This window comes from Seriola dumerili, unplaced genomic scaffold (assembly GCF_002260705.1).
Source record: "Seriola dumerili isolate Sdu_G_001 unplaced genomic scaffold, Sdu_1.0 BDQW01000043.1, whole genome shotgun sequence".
NCBI lineage: Eukaryota > Metazoa > Chordata > Actinopteri > Carangiformes > Carangidae > Seriola > Seriola dumerili.
In genome coordinates, this window is record NW_019174298.1 from 1670819 (window position 1) to 1687949 (window position 17131).

Sequence of the window (17131 nt, forward strand, 5' to 3'; positions counted from 1 at the left end):
ATTGCTTCAGAGTGACGTTATAGGCAGACAGTCCCGCCAAACAGCTAAGGGCCCTGACTCCTTCTGTCCCACAGTTCCTGCTTTGACACAGGCTTGTTCATGGTTGCTCACATCCTCCTTTGAGATACGGGTTCTTCCTGTGTCCTTCCACAAGGCCAGGCAACCAATAGCTGACAAAGCTTACTTCATGGTAAACCCCTTCTTGTCCTGCCAGAAAACTGCTCATCACTCCCTTTGGGTTTTGTGCTTTTCAGGGGAGAGACGCAAACAGAGAGGTTTTCAGCTCTCTGCTTTTCCCTCTTCTCTCTGTCTGCCTTCCAGTGGCCCTGTCTCTCTCTCTCGCTCTCTCTCTTTCTCTCTCTCTCTCTCTCTCTCCCTCTCTCCCTCCCTCTCTAGTGGTTGCTATTGCAGAAAGGAGGAGGTCTCAGGGCTGTCTCAGCAACTCCTGCTTAAATTCCCATGCATGTCTTTGGCAAGGAGGCCTAGCTCTGCCACAGAGGAATGACAGCAAAAAGCTCTGAATAGATGAAACGGACTGGAAACGGTTTGAAAGAGTCACCATGGCAGCAAACAAAAAGCGAATAAAAAGAAGCAGGGGAATTTTCTGGAGATTTCTTTTTCATTTTTCAAAATATGCTTGTTTAAAAAAAGAAGCTCTCGTGGTTTGTCTGTTAGGACTCCTGAATTGTGTCTGATCTTTCTTTCTGTGTCATAATGGGAGCACAAACATCCATCTGGTTGGGCAATAAACTCGATTGTTTGCTGTGACAGAGGTTCTTTCTTTGGTCTTAGGCTTGGGTTATGCTGGCTGTAGATCACTGATCAGATGTTAACGTTTGAAAGACCATAACTATGGTCCTTTATCCTTCTACCCATCCCCCCTGCCCCTCTAGCCCAGCCTCTGTATGAAGGGCAGAAGTGATGCTATCACAAGAGAAATACAAACACATTCTTCTGACATCCCACTGCACTTCCTCTTTATTGTCTATAGGAGAACAGTCGGTAAGGGGAAGCAAACACAAGATAAGCTACTTTCGCAGCGGGGGCTGAAATGAAAGCTTATCTCAGTGGACGGTTTCCACTTGAAAATCTAAATTTATAATTCAAGATATCATGACAAGACAAATGTCACATTAATCAGCGTCACATTCTTTCTCTGATTGTTGGGGGATGTTTTGGAGTAGGAGGGTCAAACTGTCGAGTGTGACTTTTGCCTGCAGCTGTTGTCAAAGCACACTAGACAGATATTTGTTTGGTCAGGTCCAAATGCCATGTTGTCTTACGTACATGACCACTATTTACACAATTGGCAGCATTGTTTAAGAGTTTCTTTTCTTTTCGAGGACTTGGACAGACTGGAATGGGATTGTCTGGGAGATTTACAGAGTAGCTCAACACAGGATCCTCTCCAGTGACCACAAACCTGTCCCTTCACTTATTGGCATCCACAAACACAACACAATAGAAAATAGTTCAGATTTATGTGTATTCATCATGCCCAGATACTACTCTTTTGTCGCGGTTTGGACAGAGACAATCGATCAGAAATCATCATGACAGTGGGGCAAACTTCCCCTGCCATTTGGCCAATCCTCACCTCCCCTTGGGCAGGACACTGATTTTCACACTCAAACACACCCCCACATATACAACACTCTTGAGGCAGGAAGATGGAGGAATGCACTGCTGTTGCTTAGTAACCTCACAGCTCTGTGCCTGAATTGGAACAGCCATGCTGCTTCCCCAGCAGGTGCTGCATTCTGAGTATGTACGCAGCTGGCTATAATAGTGTATATACACATGGTAAATTGCTGGAAGTAACCATTCATTGGTTAATGGCATTCATAGGACGTTCCTGTCTGTTTGTGTAGATATCGTATTTATATGTATAATACATCTATATTTGTCATATATTTGGTCCGCATGCATCTGGGACAGTGCCAGCCCCATTTGTCCTTGACTTTATGGCCGTACAACCACAAAATTATTCTTTCGTGTATTATCATTCCTGTATATTAACATCTGTCACCAGGGTTACTGCTATGAGTATGTTGATTTCCCCTTTAACATTATCAATCTTCTCCCTCTATCACTCCACTGTGCTAGCCTGACAGAGAGATCCATCTGCTGGTACATTATAGTGAATATGAGTCACTTGGCCCTCTCCACCTGTGCTACTTCCCAGAGACCTGGACTGTAACACTGCTAAGATTTAATATGTCCACTTGCCTGGTCATGTATTATGATTTTACAGGTTCTCATTCATTATATTTTATCTTTAAGTCAACATCTGATTTCTACATAATAAACTGCTCGCTCTTCAAGCTGTGCTCTGATAAAGGCGCCCTTGCATGCCTGGCCACCAATGAAAGATACCATTAGGCTGTGTGGACTTTTACCCAGTTGTCGCACAGATTGCAGAGCAAGGTAAAAGTAGCTAATGCCATTATACTACACTGTAGCAGTGTAAGAGCGTGAGGTGGTGTTCCCTCGGCTGTTGTTGATATCCTTAAGTTAAGCCACTCACAGATGACATCATGTGCCACACCTCCAACAGTCAATGCACTTCTGAGGGAAGTGCGTATAGTCTGTGCCTGTATGGAGACCTGGAGAGGTTTTGGTGTCTGTGCTGGGCTTGATGTTTAGCCCCTCTGCCTTTCTTAACTCTGTGTGAATGTAATAAGATGTCGACGAAGAGATCATCTTCTATCCAAGGACCCATAGAGCATCTCACTGTACTCACTTATTTATTTTATCTGATACTGGTCCTTTCTTTTACCGACACTTAGACAACGGCATTTTAACAAAAGCCCCAAAGCTCCGAGGGTCCTTGTTGCATTTGTGACGACTGTCAGCGACCACACTGAAGTCATTCAGTCACCCACAGACCCTGTTTCCTCCCCTGCAGCTTTCCTATCAGTGTAGCTGCAGCTGTGTACTGTGTTGTGGAATTCAACCAGACAATCAAAACCCTAAATATTGTTAAGCTCAGTAAAACCTGGCCCTTTGTGTGTTTGAGTCCACTGGGGTTAACAGGTCTTGGGTGTCACAGATGAAGAGAGGGTTAAACGCCAGCAGAACACAGTGTATGACAAAGGAGAGAGTGAGAGAGGCGTCCCATTGTGGTTACATATGAAAGGATTGGTCACTTTTGTCCCTTTTGAAATGGCAGATCACTAAAGGATATATCCCAATGTCCTTAAACAAAGATATCTGGTGTGACTCTAAGCCCTTTCTGTGGTGTTAAATGGGTTGGATGCTGATTGGACGTCAGTTGAAAATACAAGGAGGACACAAAACCCATCTGGTCGTGTATATGAGGAGTCATAAATAAAGTCCGGCTCAAATATTTGCATTGCCACACTGGGCCACATTTCATTGACAGCTGCCCCTCTCTGACTCTCATAATCTTGTTATTTTTCTTACTTCAGCCATTCGTGTAGCTTATCACAAATTCCCAGTCCTTATTACTTATCGTTCAAGACACAGTACTCAATCATTGTCTGTGTTCAGTTATGGTGTTGCCTCTATTTGTTACTTGGCATCGGCTAAACCTTTCAGCATTGTTTGGGGTATTCTGATCAGCCCTTTTATTCATAATGTCTTTTGGCGGACGGCAAGACTGCAGTTAAGGGGTAATCTTTTCTAAATGGCACTAAATAAAGTCCCAAATCCCCTACCCTCTGGGCCTAAGAGGATGAATCCCAGCCGCTATGCACAGGGCTTACAGAGGTCTGGGAGTCTGCCAGGCCCGGCCACACTCATCAGCCTCCATAGCCGGGAACAGGTAGGCACATTTTGGGGTAATGCTGCACAGAGGCTGTCAGGTGCTCTTGGGAAACTGCCCTGTTCTCTCTCACCTGGCCCAGTAGCCTACTCCAGTGGCTGCCAAGCCTAGCAGTCTGTTCTGAGAGCTGTCAGGCCTGGCAATCTCCTATATGAATCTGAGCCTCAATATGGATGTGCAAATATTTGTCAAGATCACTCACACAATCATTTTGCAAAGATTTTCCAAAAGTGTCCAGACTTGCTGGTCTATCCACAAGATCCCCTCTCAGAGACTAATGTAGCCGTCCATGTCACAGAAGGACGGCCATATGGTATTGCCGAGTAATGAAAGACTCATTCCGCCTAGTTTTAGGTATAGTGGTCCACTGCTAATCTGTAATGATTTTAAGAGCTTTTGTCCGTAACTCTGATAAACAAAATACCATCAGCACCCGTCCATGGTTCAAGTAGAGGCCACATTTACTCTGGAGCATAAGTGGGTGGCTGTGTAAGTGTTCCAGGACTCAGTTAGTGAATTGTTCGACCTGCTCGAAATGTTTTTGGGCTTCATGTTTGAAGAGTGGAGTGTTTGTGAAGTGTGTTTAAATGACAAGAATCATGCCTCTGTTAAGTCCTGCACAGGCAAGGGGTGGTGTAGAAGGAACATATATACAGTACATGTTGTATGTATGGAGCTTATTGGCATGACTAACATCTCTTAATGAAACAGCCTGTCAGAAGTTGTTGTTGTGTGCTGATAGAAGAGCAGCATTGTGTCTGTTCTGTAATTATCTAATTTTGTGTGCGTCATCAGGTCACACTCAGAAACTCTGCCCTCTGGCTACAGTAAATATGTATGAAGTTTTTAAATAAGTAAGTTAAGTAAGCCAAATATAGTTTGTCCAAGCATAGTTGAACAGCAATGAAATTGATGATTTTCAGTATTTTCTGTACTTGATACCACATATTGTAAAGCCAACAGTTACAGCTATTACACATAGTTAAATTTACACATTTTGAAATAACCTATATAAAGACTTCTGTCAAAGATTCGGAGAAGTCAAAAGTGCATGTAGAGAGGCGGTACGGCAGCCCAGCAGGGTCATGATTCTAGAAGTGTAATCCAATTACTGAAGACTAGGGCCAGATCAGGCAGGAGCCCAGGCTAAAAGCAGGGGATGAGGTCATAGTAATGACTGTATGCCTCTGACAATACAACATGGTTCACTCAGGCAATAGGCCACTCTCCAGTTTCCATTCTCCTACACTGCATAACGACGATAAACTATTATAAATCCATCAACAAAGAAGCCTGTGTGCACTCACGTGAGTAGCCATTGTGTGCACAAGAAACACAATGGCTACTTATCCCTACTCTACTACATGTCCAGTTGTCCTGTATAGTTTCATTGTGTCCCTTGCTTTGCATATTTCACTTTCACCAGCTGATTAAACCTAAACCAACACTTTATTTTGCTTTTATCAACACAAACAGGCTATTTTTGGCTGTGTTATTTTTGGATTAACTTGATTACAATTATTTGTTGGGACTTTTTTTGTGAGTATAGTCTGTATTGAAAAAAATATATACATTTATTATATTTGAGGTAGATACTCCATTTGGCTGTTTAAACACATGCTCCAGTCAGTTGTAGGCTTATGAACTACTTTTAAGGTCAGTTTAATCAGTTCAAACTAGGGACATATTTATTTGTACTGAGACTCTGGTGTCTTACATAAACCGATGAATCAGCTAGGCATGTGGGTAGAGTATAAGTTTGTTCTGAACCTTGCCTGCACCATCCCTTTAATAGTCTTTAGATCAAGTCTGTGGGCTGTATCACATTCTCCACAAACCCTCCTTATCTTATCTGCCACCTGATCAGCCCAGAATGACATATGAAACATGTCATTGTGGGCCAACATATTGCCTGTTTATACGTTTGTGTTTTGATATAAATCTTGGCTATGGGTAACCATAAGGGCTCTTACAGTGTCTAAGCAAAGTTCTGCATCCTGTTTACTTGTGAGGAGTCTGGCTTTTTATAGCGGATGGGGAAGCATATGAAATATGGCTCTGTATCAGTCCGGATTTCTTTTAGTGGATCAGAGGAAATGACCACATGAGAGTTCATCAGGCAAGTTACCACTGTCATCTGTATGGAACAACAGACAAGGAATAAGTCTCAACAATAAACGTTTTTTTTTTTATCCTTGCTTTTCCTGCTGTGTTAACATCAACACTCATTATGCTGCATTTCCTTTCACAAGGTTCTGGGCCTTACCGTGGCAACAAAGACAGGAACTGACATTCAGTAACCTTATGGAGTCACCTAACTTAAACATTTTTAAAAATTTATTTTGTGCCTCAAAAGCTGACCATGAATTTTCTATAAATGTGTGCTGAATTAAATAAAAGGAGGTTGGTCATCAGCAGATTTTACTAATATTCCATGTGCATTGAAAACTTTTTAAAGTTGATAAAGGTGGATTTGAAATTGAATTTCTACCAGAAACCTATGGGCTCATCCTATCTTAACACACATAGTAAGCAATAAGAAATATGCAAATGTTGATGTCCTTTTAATGACCTTTTTAAATCAACACATTTCCCCCATATTGATGCTTTTAAGGTTTTGACACATGGGGCTATATTGAGTTTTGCCCATTGGGGTATTTTTTAAGCACCTTCAGTTGAGGGGAATATCCCCAAAAACACAAAAGATAAGAGATGGGGTTGAAATAAATTAGCATATATGACAAGCAGGAATAAACTTGTGGTAGCTATAAGTGGACAGATGGTGGGTGCCCCCAACCCCACTCTTTGATACACACACACACACACACACACACACGCGCACACACACACACACACACACACGCGCGCACACACACACACACACACACACGCGCGCACACACACACACACACACACACGCGCGCACACACACACACACACACACACGCGCGCACACACACACACACACACACACGCGCGCACACACACACACACACACACACGCGCGCACACGCACACACACACACGCACACATCTGAATAGTATGACTTGCCCCACCCATATCCTTCCACTTTTGTTGTGCATTTTCTTCTCTGCGGTTTGTACCAGGGCATTATCTGGTTTGGTGCAGGAGATGAAGAGATCTGGGATGAGATGTAGACACACAGTGTTCTCTTTTTACACGACACACCCATCTCTGGTTCCTCTGAAATCCTACATAGTCCACTCATCTCAATTATCCCCTGACTGGTGGAGGAGCGCCTCCGGCCTCACCTAAATTAATTAAACCAGAGGGCAGATTCTGGAAAACATCTCCTCGTTTTAATAGGCCATCTATTCAAACATTAGCAAACCCAATTTCAAAGGGTTGCCCCTTCACCCTGGGGGTCCTTCAGCAGCACAGTGCAATCAGAGAACAACAGTATGTCTACATTCTCTCCACACCCCATACCCACTCCCCGCCGCCGTCAGCCTCGCCTCCTCCTCCTCGTTCCCCTGGCTCCTATTGTAAATAGGCTAGTGGGCCTGGGTCTCCCTGTCGCAGTGTACCCAAGTCACACGGAGTCCACGCTTTGAAACCCTCAGGCATGGTAGAACAGGGGAGAGAGAGAGGGAGGCAGGAAATGGGAATAGAAAAGGGGTAAAAAGGGAGGGGAGATAAGAAGACAAGAGTTGTATAGTCAGGCAGGGGGCCGGCTCTACAGCAATAACAACATTAGAGTTTGGGCTCAGAGAGAGCAAGGAGAGGAGGGGTTTTAATTGGATGTGTGCCAGTCTCTCATGGGGTCCTGGAGAAATGGGGATAGCAGCAGACAGAGAAAGGGAGAGAGGTTTTTTTATGGGAGGGGCACTGGGCAATGCAAGGGTTTCCTGTGGGAACCAGCGTGCTCTCTTTTAGGTGGGAGGAGAACAGGGGTTCCTCTATCAGCTGGCTTAATGAGTTTAAAGGGCTGAATATAAACAGAATAAACAGCTACGCTTTTTTTTCATACAAACATAACTTAATAAATATGTATCTCATGAAAGAGCAGTTGGCTGTTTTCCACTGTGTGTGCAGCGTTCACTTTAGGTCATTGTGTTTTGGCTTATCTTTCATCTTCCTCCATTATTGTCCCTTGAATACTCTACCAACGTGCTGTGGGTGGAGAGAGATTGAGGTATTGTAGCATGGAATCAAAGAACTTATTGTTAATGCAAACCAAAGAAAATTATTTGTGTGCTATATTCAGATACTGTTTTCTGTTTAACCTTGGGTACTGTATTTGCGCACAGATATGATCTATTATGAGCACAGTGGTAGTGAGGCAACTGAGCCCCCACCTCATTCTTTACAAACTGACATGGTCTCATATGGAAGGCCTGCCGCCCTGACCCGAGATTTAACCTCACTGGTAGAGAGAATGTGTGCTCACACAGTCACATACAGGTTTTAATTACTGCAAATGGGGAAGGGAGGTCATTAGTCTCTGTCTGGCGGGGAGCGAGAGCGAGGACGGGGCCTGCCCAAGAGACCGTCTTCTGGGTTCGGGAGGGTGAATGCAGAGATAGGAGAGGGGAGTTAGGGACAGCACATGGAAGAGATTTGGAGAGACCTCTAGCCTTGTTCATGACTGTAGTGGTGGAAAAAACCTTGGTAAGGTTGAACCCTTCTCCCATAACCTATGAACAAATGCACAAACAAATAGATTCACTGTCTACTTCACCTTCTCCCGTCTTCCTGCAAACCTGACCTTGGACTTTGGAAGAAAATGTAATTGTGTGTGTGTGTGTGTGTGTGTGTGTGTGTGTGTGTGTGTGTGTGTGTGTGTGTGTGTGTGTGTGTGTGTGTGTGTTTTTGAGTTCACAAATGCATGCATATGTGTTTATGTGTGTGCCTGGTCCCCAGCTGCGGCCCCCCAGCTGCTCCCCTCCTCTTTCATTTATGTCACTAACAACAAGAGGCTGTTCAAACTGTGGAAGTCGTGTATAAAGGTCCCACGGGGAGCAGTGTCTTTTGGGAAATGGGCTGAAATATACACAAAATAGAGACTGCTTGTATATTAGGATGTAGGCTTGGCCAGGTAGCAAAGAGATAAAAAACAAAAATACTTGAAAGCAACCTCAGACCCGCGTGCTCTTTGTGCAAACAGATCTCAGATTGGAGAGGGATGGGACACGGGCGAGGACTGTTGCCAGAGAAGGAGGGAGGAGAGCAAGCTGTGCAAGGCTGAGCTCTGAAACAGCCATCTGTGTCAGTGGCACCCCTTCGCATTGCCTTTACTGACCGCCTCTCGCTCTTTCACTGTAATTGGCGTAGTAACCATAACGACGGCAGTTCCCCTGGGGTGCGAGCACGTGGACCTGAGAGATCTCAGCCAGACGCAGGGTGTCAGGCAGAAAGGGGGAACCGGCAGGCTGACTACAGGCAGGCGCTGATAAGGCCGACTTTGCATCGCAAATGACTGAGGTTGTGAACGCACCCCAACCGGAGCTGGTGTGGAACACTGCAGTGATATGAACGATGATAAAGAACCCAGACTCCACCTCGGACGCCGATATGGTGTAATATATCAGAACGTATTGAATCTTTGCTCTCCCTTGAGATGCCAGCTTTTTCCTTTATTCTGTAGAACATTTAGCAGCTGAACAATAGACCCAATAAACAGCCAGAGGAAAATAGATCCTACTTCACGGTTAAGTGACTGCTAAGATTAAATACTAACCAAAATTTTAAAACCTTGTTGTTCATCTCTTGTGTTGCACAAGCCAGCACAGGCAGTTTTTCATTGTGGCACAGAAGAGAGAAACAAAAACAGTACTCCGAGTCAAGACAAACCTTCTCAGGAACCTCGCCGAAATCTGCTTTTTCTGTAAATGTTGATAGTAGCACATGGTTTGTTTTTAGGCTCATTTTGTATTTCACTCACAAGTGGCACGAGAATTACCCTTTCTCATTACACTACCTCTTCGGTATCATGTAAAAAGCTGCCTTCATCATTATATTACATACACACTGAAGGCTAAATAAACTGCGCTCAGATCCATGGTTCTATAGCTCACTGCCAGGGGCATAATGACTGTTTTTACCCTGTAATAACACAGGAGTCAGTCCAGAGCCGTAAGGCTGACTCAGACACAATAATGGTCAGAGGGCGGATTGGTTGTGCTCCTTTTTGCAGGTGTTTCACCTTTTTATAAAGGTGATATGTTTCCTCTGAGCTCCCGGCTTTGAGAGCGTGTAATGAATATAGATTAGCAGCATGTTTGAACACGAGGTTTCATCTGACCAAAGACAAACTTCACACAGAATCTCTAATGCAGACTTCAGATTCGGGGCCCTGTGTGTGAAGCTGAAATAAAATATGACATGAAGTTTTCCCCAGACAGGTCTGATGAAAGTCTGAACTAACACTTCATCATTACAGCCTGATGTAAGCAGGGAGAATTTATGTAGAGATTTTGTATCACTGAGCTCCTGCAGCCCAATTAGACTACTCTGATATTTTTGATGGTTGAGGAAGACTTCTTCAGTGAGACATGTAAAGGGCCTCATGGGTCTGATTAGTACATCGCTCATATGCAGAGACCTGTGTGTGTGTGTGTGTGTGTGTGTGTGTGTGTGTGTGTGTGTGTGTGTGTGTGTGTGTGTGTGTGTGTGTGTGTGTATGTAGATGTGGTGCGCTTTAATTGCATGTGTCTGCTTTTTTCCCAATGGCTCCATCCCCTCTAGTGTTCTCTCTGTCCTGCCCTGCAACTTAGGAGATCCACAATCTGGCACAGCTTTGTGGTTGTTTTTAGGAGGTTCACGTCTTTCAAGTTTCACGATGAGAGTATAACGTTCAGCCAGTCTACTTGAGGCTAAATCATTTCTTTTCAAGGAAATTCGTGTCTTGCAAAGCTCACATATGGGTATGTTTCTCTAACCTTTGCTTTCTTATATTCTCTGTGGAGTATTCTTTGCCTTTGGCACGCAGTGCATCGCCTGTATGTGTTGAAAACATGAGGTGCATGCAGCAGTGGTGGAACCCCTACGAGGCTTTTGAATCCTCCACCTCTACCTCCTTTATCTCTGAAGGGAGAGCAAGCCTCGACATGGCTAGAGTGCCAGGTGCTGCAGTACGGCTGACTGCAGGGCACACCGGGAAAATTGGAAATGGCGTGTATGTGTGTGTGTGTGTGTGTGTGTGTGTGTGTGTGTGTGTGTGTGTGTGTGTGTGTGTTGAGTCTGTGAAATTGTCCAGGCCTGTGTGTGAATAATAGCCCAACAGCTCTGTGCTATGCAGTGAATCAATGTGGCTCTGTGCCAGGCAGCAGCTAATATCTCTGCCTCCCTCATTCGCATTTCTCTCACCTTCTTTCCCTCTCTCCTTCTTTCTCTTTCTGTTTAGCACATATTACAGCTCGCATATATCTAACTGTTTAAATATGACGTTTTTTTTTTCCTCTTATAATGTTGCTTATTTCTGCACCTTATGAAAGTCCAAATTTAGAGTTGGACATGAAACTGTTGGAGGAGCGAGAAGGGGAGAATTCAAACCAGCGGAGAGTTAAACATAATATTTGCAGATTTGTCATGGAAAGAATGTGAATTTCTGCCTTTTCCATATCCACCCCCTCTGAAGAGTAAAGTCTGAAGTAAATAATTAGCTTCTCTGTTACACATTATAGCAAGAGCTGTTGGCTTTGGCATAACATGCACAAATCAGCAACAGTGCTCACAGTAGATTTAGTTAACTAAAACAAACATACACTGCCACGTGAGACGGGCAGCATTCCTCACAGAGCCGTGTTATGTTATACGGCCTGTTGACGCAGAAATAACACGGTGAGCTATTATGTCCCAAAGAAATAAATAAAAGTTTGGTGTAGTGTGAGTCTGTTTAGTGAAGAATACTGGGTCAGCCTGCAGCGCTGGGTCATACATATGTGTCGTAGGAAGCCACTGGTTTGCCAGATGCATTTTGACATCATGCCCCAAGATATTTGTATGATGAACAGTTGATAGTGGACAGCTAAATATAGAATCAGCACACACCTCGAAGCTATTTGTCCCTTCAGCTTCGCTGGCTGCGCAGTGGCCTGTGAATGGAGATAGAGAGAGATACGGAAACGGGGAGAAAGACAGCGTGTCTCTGTTTATCATCACAAACTGTGACTCCACGTGAGCTGCGGTTCACGAGGCAGGAGAAACCATCCAGTGGTTTTTTTTTTTTTTCCTTTCTTTCTTTCTTTCTTTTCTTTCTGCTCCACCTCTCTTCCTCCGCAGTCGCCTACAATGACAACCCTGATAACACTGACCAGCTTTCAGTGTTGCTGAAACACTGCTTTGGCATCCAGGGTCAACCCCCGGAGCACTCTGACCATCTGTATGAGTGACTAAACCGATCTAAATGACATAGTGTTATATTGTTCAGCATTCATCACAGGCTGTCTTTGTCACAGCACGAGAACGCTGCTGAAGAAACTGAACATCTCAGCTCAAAATCTGCCCACTCCGTATTTGCCAAAGACTTGCGGACCATCCTCATATCACGTTTCTGCGTCTGGAGGGTGTGTCATCTGGTATCGCACAGAGGGCATGTCCTGTTGTGCCCTGTCTGGCATCATCTAGTGAGATTATCATGCCAGCAGTATGCCTTGAAATCAGTGTTTAGATAAGGGAAGCAGGTCTCACCATCCCTCTTTTTTTGTTTAATTATTCTGTCCTATCAGATTCAAATGACTTTTTTGTATAAATGCCAAAAAATGTTCTCATTGGATCAGGCTTTTTGTTGGCTCCGTTTTTTTTTTTTCCTTTCTTATTTTCTCTTGCTTTACACTCTCCACAGTTTTACCCTTCCTCAGATTGTCAGCCCTTGTCTCCAGGTTTTTATCAGTGCCTGTATTTCTATTTCATCTTTATATATTTTCTTGAGGATCATTATCAGCCCATAGAAGATACTGAAGTCACTGGGTCCCTGAGACTTACATTAAAGCAAAGTATAAGGCTAATGTGATTGCACGAGGGAAAAGCCGAGTTTCTTTTGATCTGGCTCAGCAACAGAGAGGTTGTCTGACTCCTCTCTTTGTCTTATCGTCTTCTGTCTGCCTCTCCTCCTCTTCCTCTTTTTGCAGCGAGCTTTACTTTTCCAGTAGAGCCGGGCAATGAGACCACAGGGGGCTAAATGGAAACTTTAACAATGAGCAGAGATAACAGAATCAGACCCAAATCCAGAGTGTTCGAACTGGGTTTCGCTCTTAAGGCAGGGCTTTTCAGAAGGACTCACTCGTATTGATTGAAATGCTGCTGGCCTCTTAAATCCAGCCCTGTGTACAGTTCATGTGTGTGCGTTAATTTGAGTGTACCTATCGGCTTTATTCTCCACTCCTGGGGATCTGCAGTAATCATATCTCTCGAGACATTTCACATCCCACTCACTGTTCTCACTTCATGCCACACAAACATGAAGCTCCGCTCTGCCAGCGGAACAGGAACAGAAAATAGAATTTTAGATTCGGCCTACTCCAGCTCCACGGAGCCTCTGAGACCGGCATCATTGATCTGTTTGTTACCTGTCAGAGAGCCCAGAGCACCATCTCCCTCGTGCTCTTGACTCACCGGATTAGAGGAACATGCGCAGAAGGATTCTGAGCTGAGGAAACCAGAGTGCACTCTGTGACCTATATTCTCTCTGCTTTCATTTCTTATACCATGTAAGGTGTTGACCATTAGCAGCGGGGGCTATAGCCTGCAGAAGCCAGTGTTTAGCATTTACCCTCTATCACCGAACAGGGATCGCATAGCAAGAAAGAAGTGATTGACCGTTGAGTCCTGATTTGTCTCACCTTCTAATCATTGGACTTTGCCTTTGAAGGCTGTGTTTTTTTTTTTTTTTTGTCAGATTAGAGGACAGCACAGTGATCACACCATGTTCCAACATGCTTTGAACACAAACACAAAAGCGATCTGTGTTGAATCTAAGACTGTCAAAGAACACACTGTAGTAGCAACATTTGTTTCGCAGATAGCTGATTGAGTTCAACACCCTGGGTGTAAAATAAGCCTCATTACCAGAGAAACCAGTGTTTGTGATACAGGCTCTACCCAAAATGCAGTCATAGCAACATACTCCTTTCTTAAATTAGTCCGCCTGCATGCACCCACGCAGCCGTCTTTATTTACAGTTTTGAAAGTTTCCATGTGTTAATCATATGACTAGATGCTCGGTTATGGTGTGAGCAAAGTATGGGGAAGTGGTGAAATAGTTCTGACGGGAACGATCTGAGGTGGCTCGTCTCATTTCATCAACTCCTCACTCACATGATGCTTTTGATCACAGCCATTATGTACTTTGATCCTCCTCACATGGCAACCTAAAGTGTAAAGACCAGCCCAGCAGGGTGGCTAACCTCAGCCCGTAATGTATGCGCTGATCTGGAATCAGAACTCATGTTGTGTAGAGTGATAAATCTCTTAAATGATTGACTTTTCCTTATGTAGCGCCATAATGTTTGCCATAGTCGTTCGTGAGGGAAATCTGTGAGGAAAGCCGGTCTAGACAGCATGCTAATGACTAAAGACCTGCATTTGATTAGCTTTACAAGGGATTAATAATCCATGCTCACATGTCCAATGTAAAAAAAAAACAAAAAAAAAAAACTGCAACATATGGCGAGCTAAAGATGAATTATAAATTGGGTAGGCGGCTCACTGTGAGATTATAGGCTTGGTCGCGTGCGTCCCCAATTTACCCTCCCCTAAAAGTAGCCTAAACCCACGCTTGGGGAGCTGAGATTAAAGACCTTGGGTCAGTGGGTTTTGGATACGGGCTCTACTTCATGTTTGAGTTCTTAGATTGGATTGATTGTCCCCTCCATTATCCACTATGCGCCAAGATTATAATGATGGGATTCCCCCTGGTTTCTGATTGGGTTAATCCTGTCTCTTGTAATGACTTTCTAATCAAATGAAGACTCCAACTGATGAATGGTGCGATTTTTTTTTTTTTTTTTGGACGGAAAGAAGGGAGGAGGTGAGTAAGGTATGAGGAAGAGTTACTCAACCAACACTCTTATCTAGAGTTACTGACATTAGTTGTTTATTGACAGACATGTTGGCTGTCAACCTTGGTTTTAAGATTACTGAAGCACCTCCCAGTGGTTAGTGGCATTCATGATTACAAGTTTAGTTTTTTCGTTTGTTTTTTCTTATAAATGAATGAAGCATTGTTCGTTTGATTAACTTAATTGATTTTTTGGGCTATAAAATGTCAGCAAAGCCCATCACCGTTAAACCCCAAGGTTAGGTCGTCATATTAGTTGTCTTGTCAGACCACCAGTCCAAAAGATATTCAGTTCACTGTCACAAAAGACAAATCCTGGGACATTTCACATTTTTAATCAATCATCAAAATAGCTTCCGTTTAATTTTAATCAACTAATTTCAGCTCTGGTATGTTGGATCAGCGGTTATTTGATCTAACTGGGTGAAAACGTCGGTTGTTACCAGTTCATCCGTAAAAGTGAAAATGTTTTGTGACTTTTTTTTTTTTAGTACATTTTCCCAGTAGAAATGTGCAGTAAAAAAAATATAAATCATATTGTGCCTCAGCATGAGAGTTCAACCGCTCATCTTTGCCATCTCCCTGCACGGAGCGTCATCTTTCCTGGAATGTGAGAGATATTCTCTCGCCACCATGCACGAGACATGATGTCACGCACTTCTGCAACCCATTAAACTACTTTTACGCATTCGCATATTCGTCCCGCAAGTAGGTCAGTTCGACTAATACAAATTTCCAGATTTTCCTTTCTCTAAAGGAATTACTGGGATTAATACGATATGCAGTGAAAGGGAGAAAATCCTGCAGCAGCCAGTCACGTGCAGATGTAAGGGAGTAGCAGGTCAGAGAGAAGAGAGAGTGCGCTGCAGATGCAAACAAGGTCGGATGTAGCGCCTCAGGTGATTTCAGATTACAGCCTGCGCTCGAGCTGTGAGGCGAGATGGGAATCAGAATTTCCTTTGGATCACTGGTGGTTACAGGATTGGATGTGAAATCTGTAATCAGTGGGATGATTATTTTGAGGAGGGGAGAGAGTCGTCTAACCTAGATTCTGCTGCGGTGATGCTCTCTTTCTCTCTCTCTCTCTCTCTCTCTCTCTCTCTCTCTCTCTCTCTCTCTCTCTTTCTCTCCCTCCCTCTGTGTGTCTCTGTCCACATTTCTTTGTTACTGCCTTGCAGCGCGTTATCAAATTAAGGTCAAAATTTAAGTCAGCACTAATAATAGTCAAACAGTGTTTCATTTTGCACAGTCAAACTACATTCCTGTTCATATCTTTTCAACAAAGAATATCCCCCTACAGAAGTTAGAGGCTGCAGCTTGCATGTCATCCATAATTATTCAGAAACTTGATCCTGTGAACATCAAATAGTGACCTTCCTTTGCTCAGCTATGATCTATGAAGGTATTAGGGCATTAGAATACAGGCTTCTCGTGATCACCCGGACACTAGTCCATTTGCTCTACTTTTCCTGTTTGGTTTTCCCATCTGTGGAGTCACTGCAGAGCACGTGCCAGGGAGGCCAAACTGCGGGTCAGGAGGGGGGGGGGGGGGGGGCTGCATGGGGGAAGACGGGATGATGCAGCCCAGATGGAGCCTGACTGATTATCTCTACAGGCAATGGCAGTATTTTGGGAGGTTTTTTTTTGAGCCCCTGTCCCCAGCTGAACCCCAGTAGATGAGATCAGTGTCACTTTGAAATGGCAGACTCACAAAGTAAACTTTTGTCATTTACAGTCCTCATATCCAGCTTTTTAACAGCCAGTTACTGGTTCATCCACTGATTTAAATTATATATCTTGTTTGGCCTATTAACAATGCACTAACAACAACTTCTCATTTTCTCTATCTCCAGGCCTTTGGACAAGCCTACTCCAACCACAGGAAGGTGGCAGCAGATGGGGAGAGCCGCGAGGAGTCTCTTATCCAGGAGTCGGCGTGTAAGGAGGCCTACTACGAGCAGAGGGTCCTGGAGCTGCAGACCGATCTGCGCCAGGCACGCAATATCCTCACCAACACCCAGTCTGAGAATGAACGCCTGAACACCATCTCCCAAGAGATGAAAGAGGTAAGAGAGCGAGACCCAGAGTCAGAAACACATCGCAGATTATTTTCTTCAAGTTGAGATAGGTGTTGAAATTTACTCTATTTAGTTCAGTCAGCTGGAATCATAGGATGCTGGAAAAAAGCACTTCAGTGACTATTATTGTTCATCAGAAGACAGTTTCTTACGTCAGTACTTTGGGAACAAACTCAGTTTGAGAGTTGAAGCAGAGGGCTGCGTCTGCTCTGGTTTGCCTGCAGCTAATGAGAACAACGGCTGTG

The 17131-nt window shown here is 44.0% G+C and overlaps 1 protein-coding gene across 4 annotated transcripts in view; it reads left to right on the forward strand.

The window, feature by feature from the left end:
* The window catches only part of LOC111217269 (protein bicaudal D homolog 2-like), a 44260-nt gene that overhangs the window by 1541 nt on the left and 25588 nt on the right, over positions 1-17131 (forward strand). For all 4 annotated transcript variants that reach the window (XM_022739047.1, XM_022739048.1, XM_022739049.1 and 1 more), the window contains exon 2: positions 16662-16874. In XM_022739047.1, coding sequence (XP_022594768.1) covers positions 16662-16874 — 213 coding nt within the window. The remainder of the gene's footprint in view (positions 1-16661; positions 16875-17131) is intronic.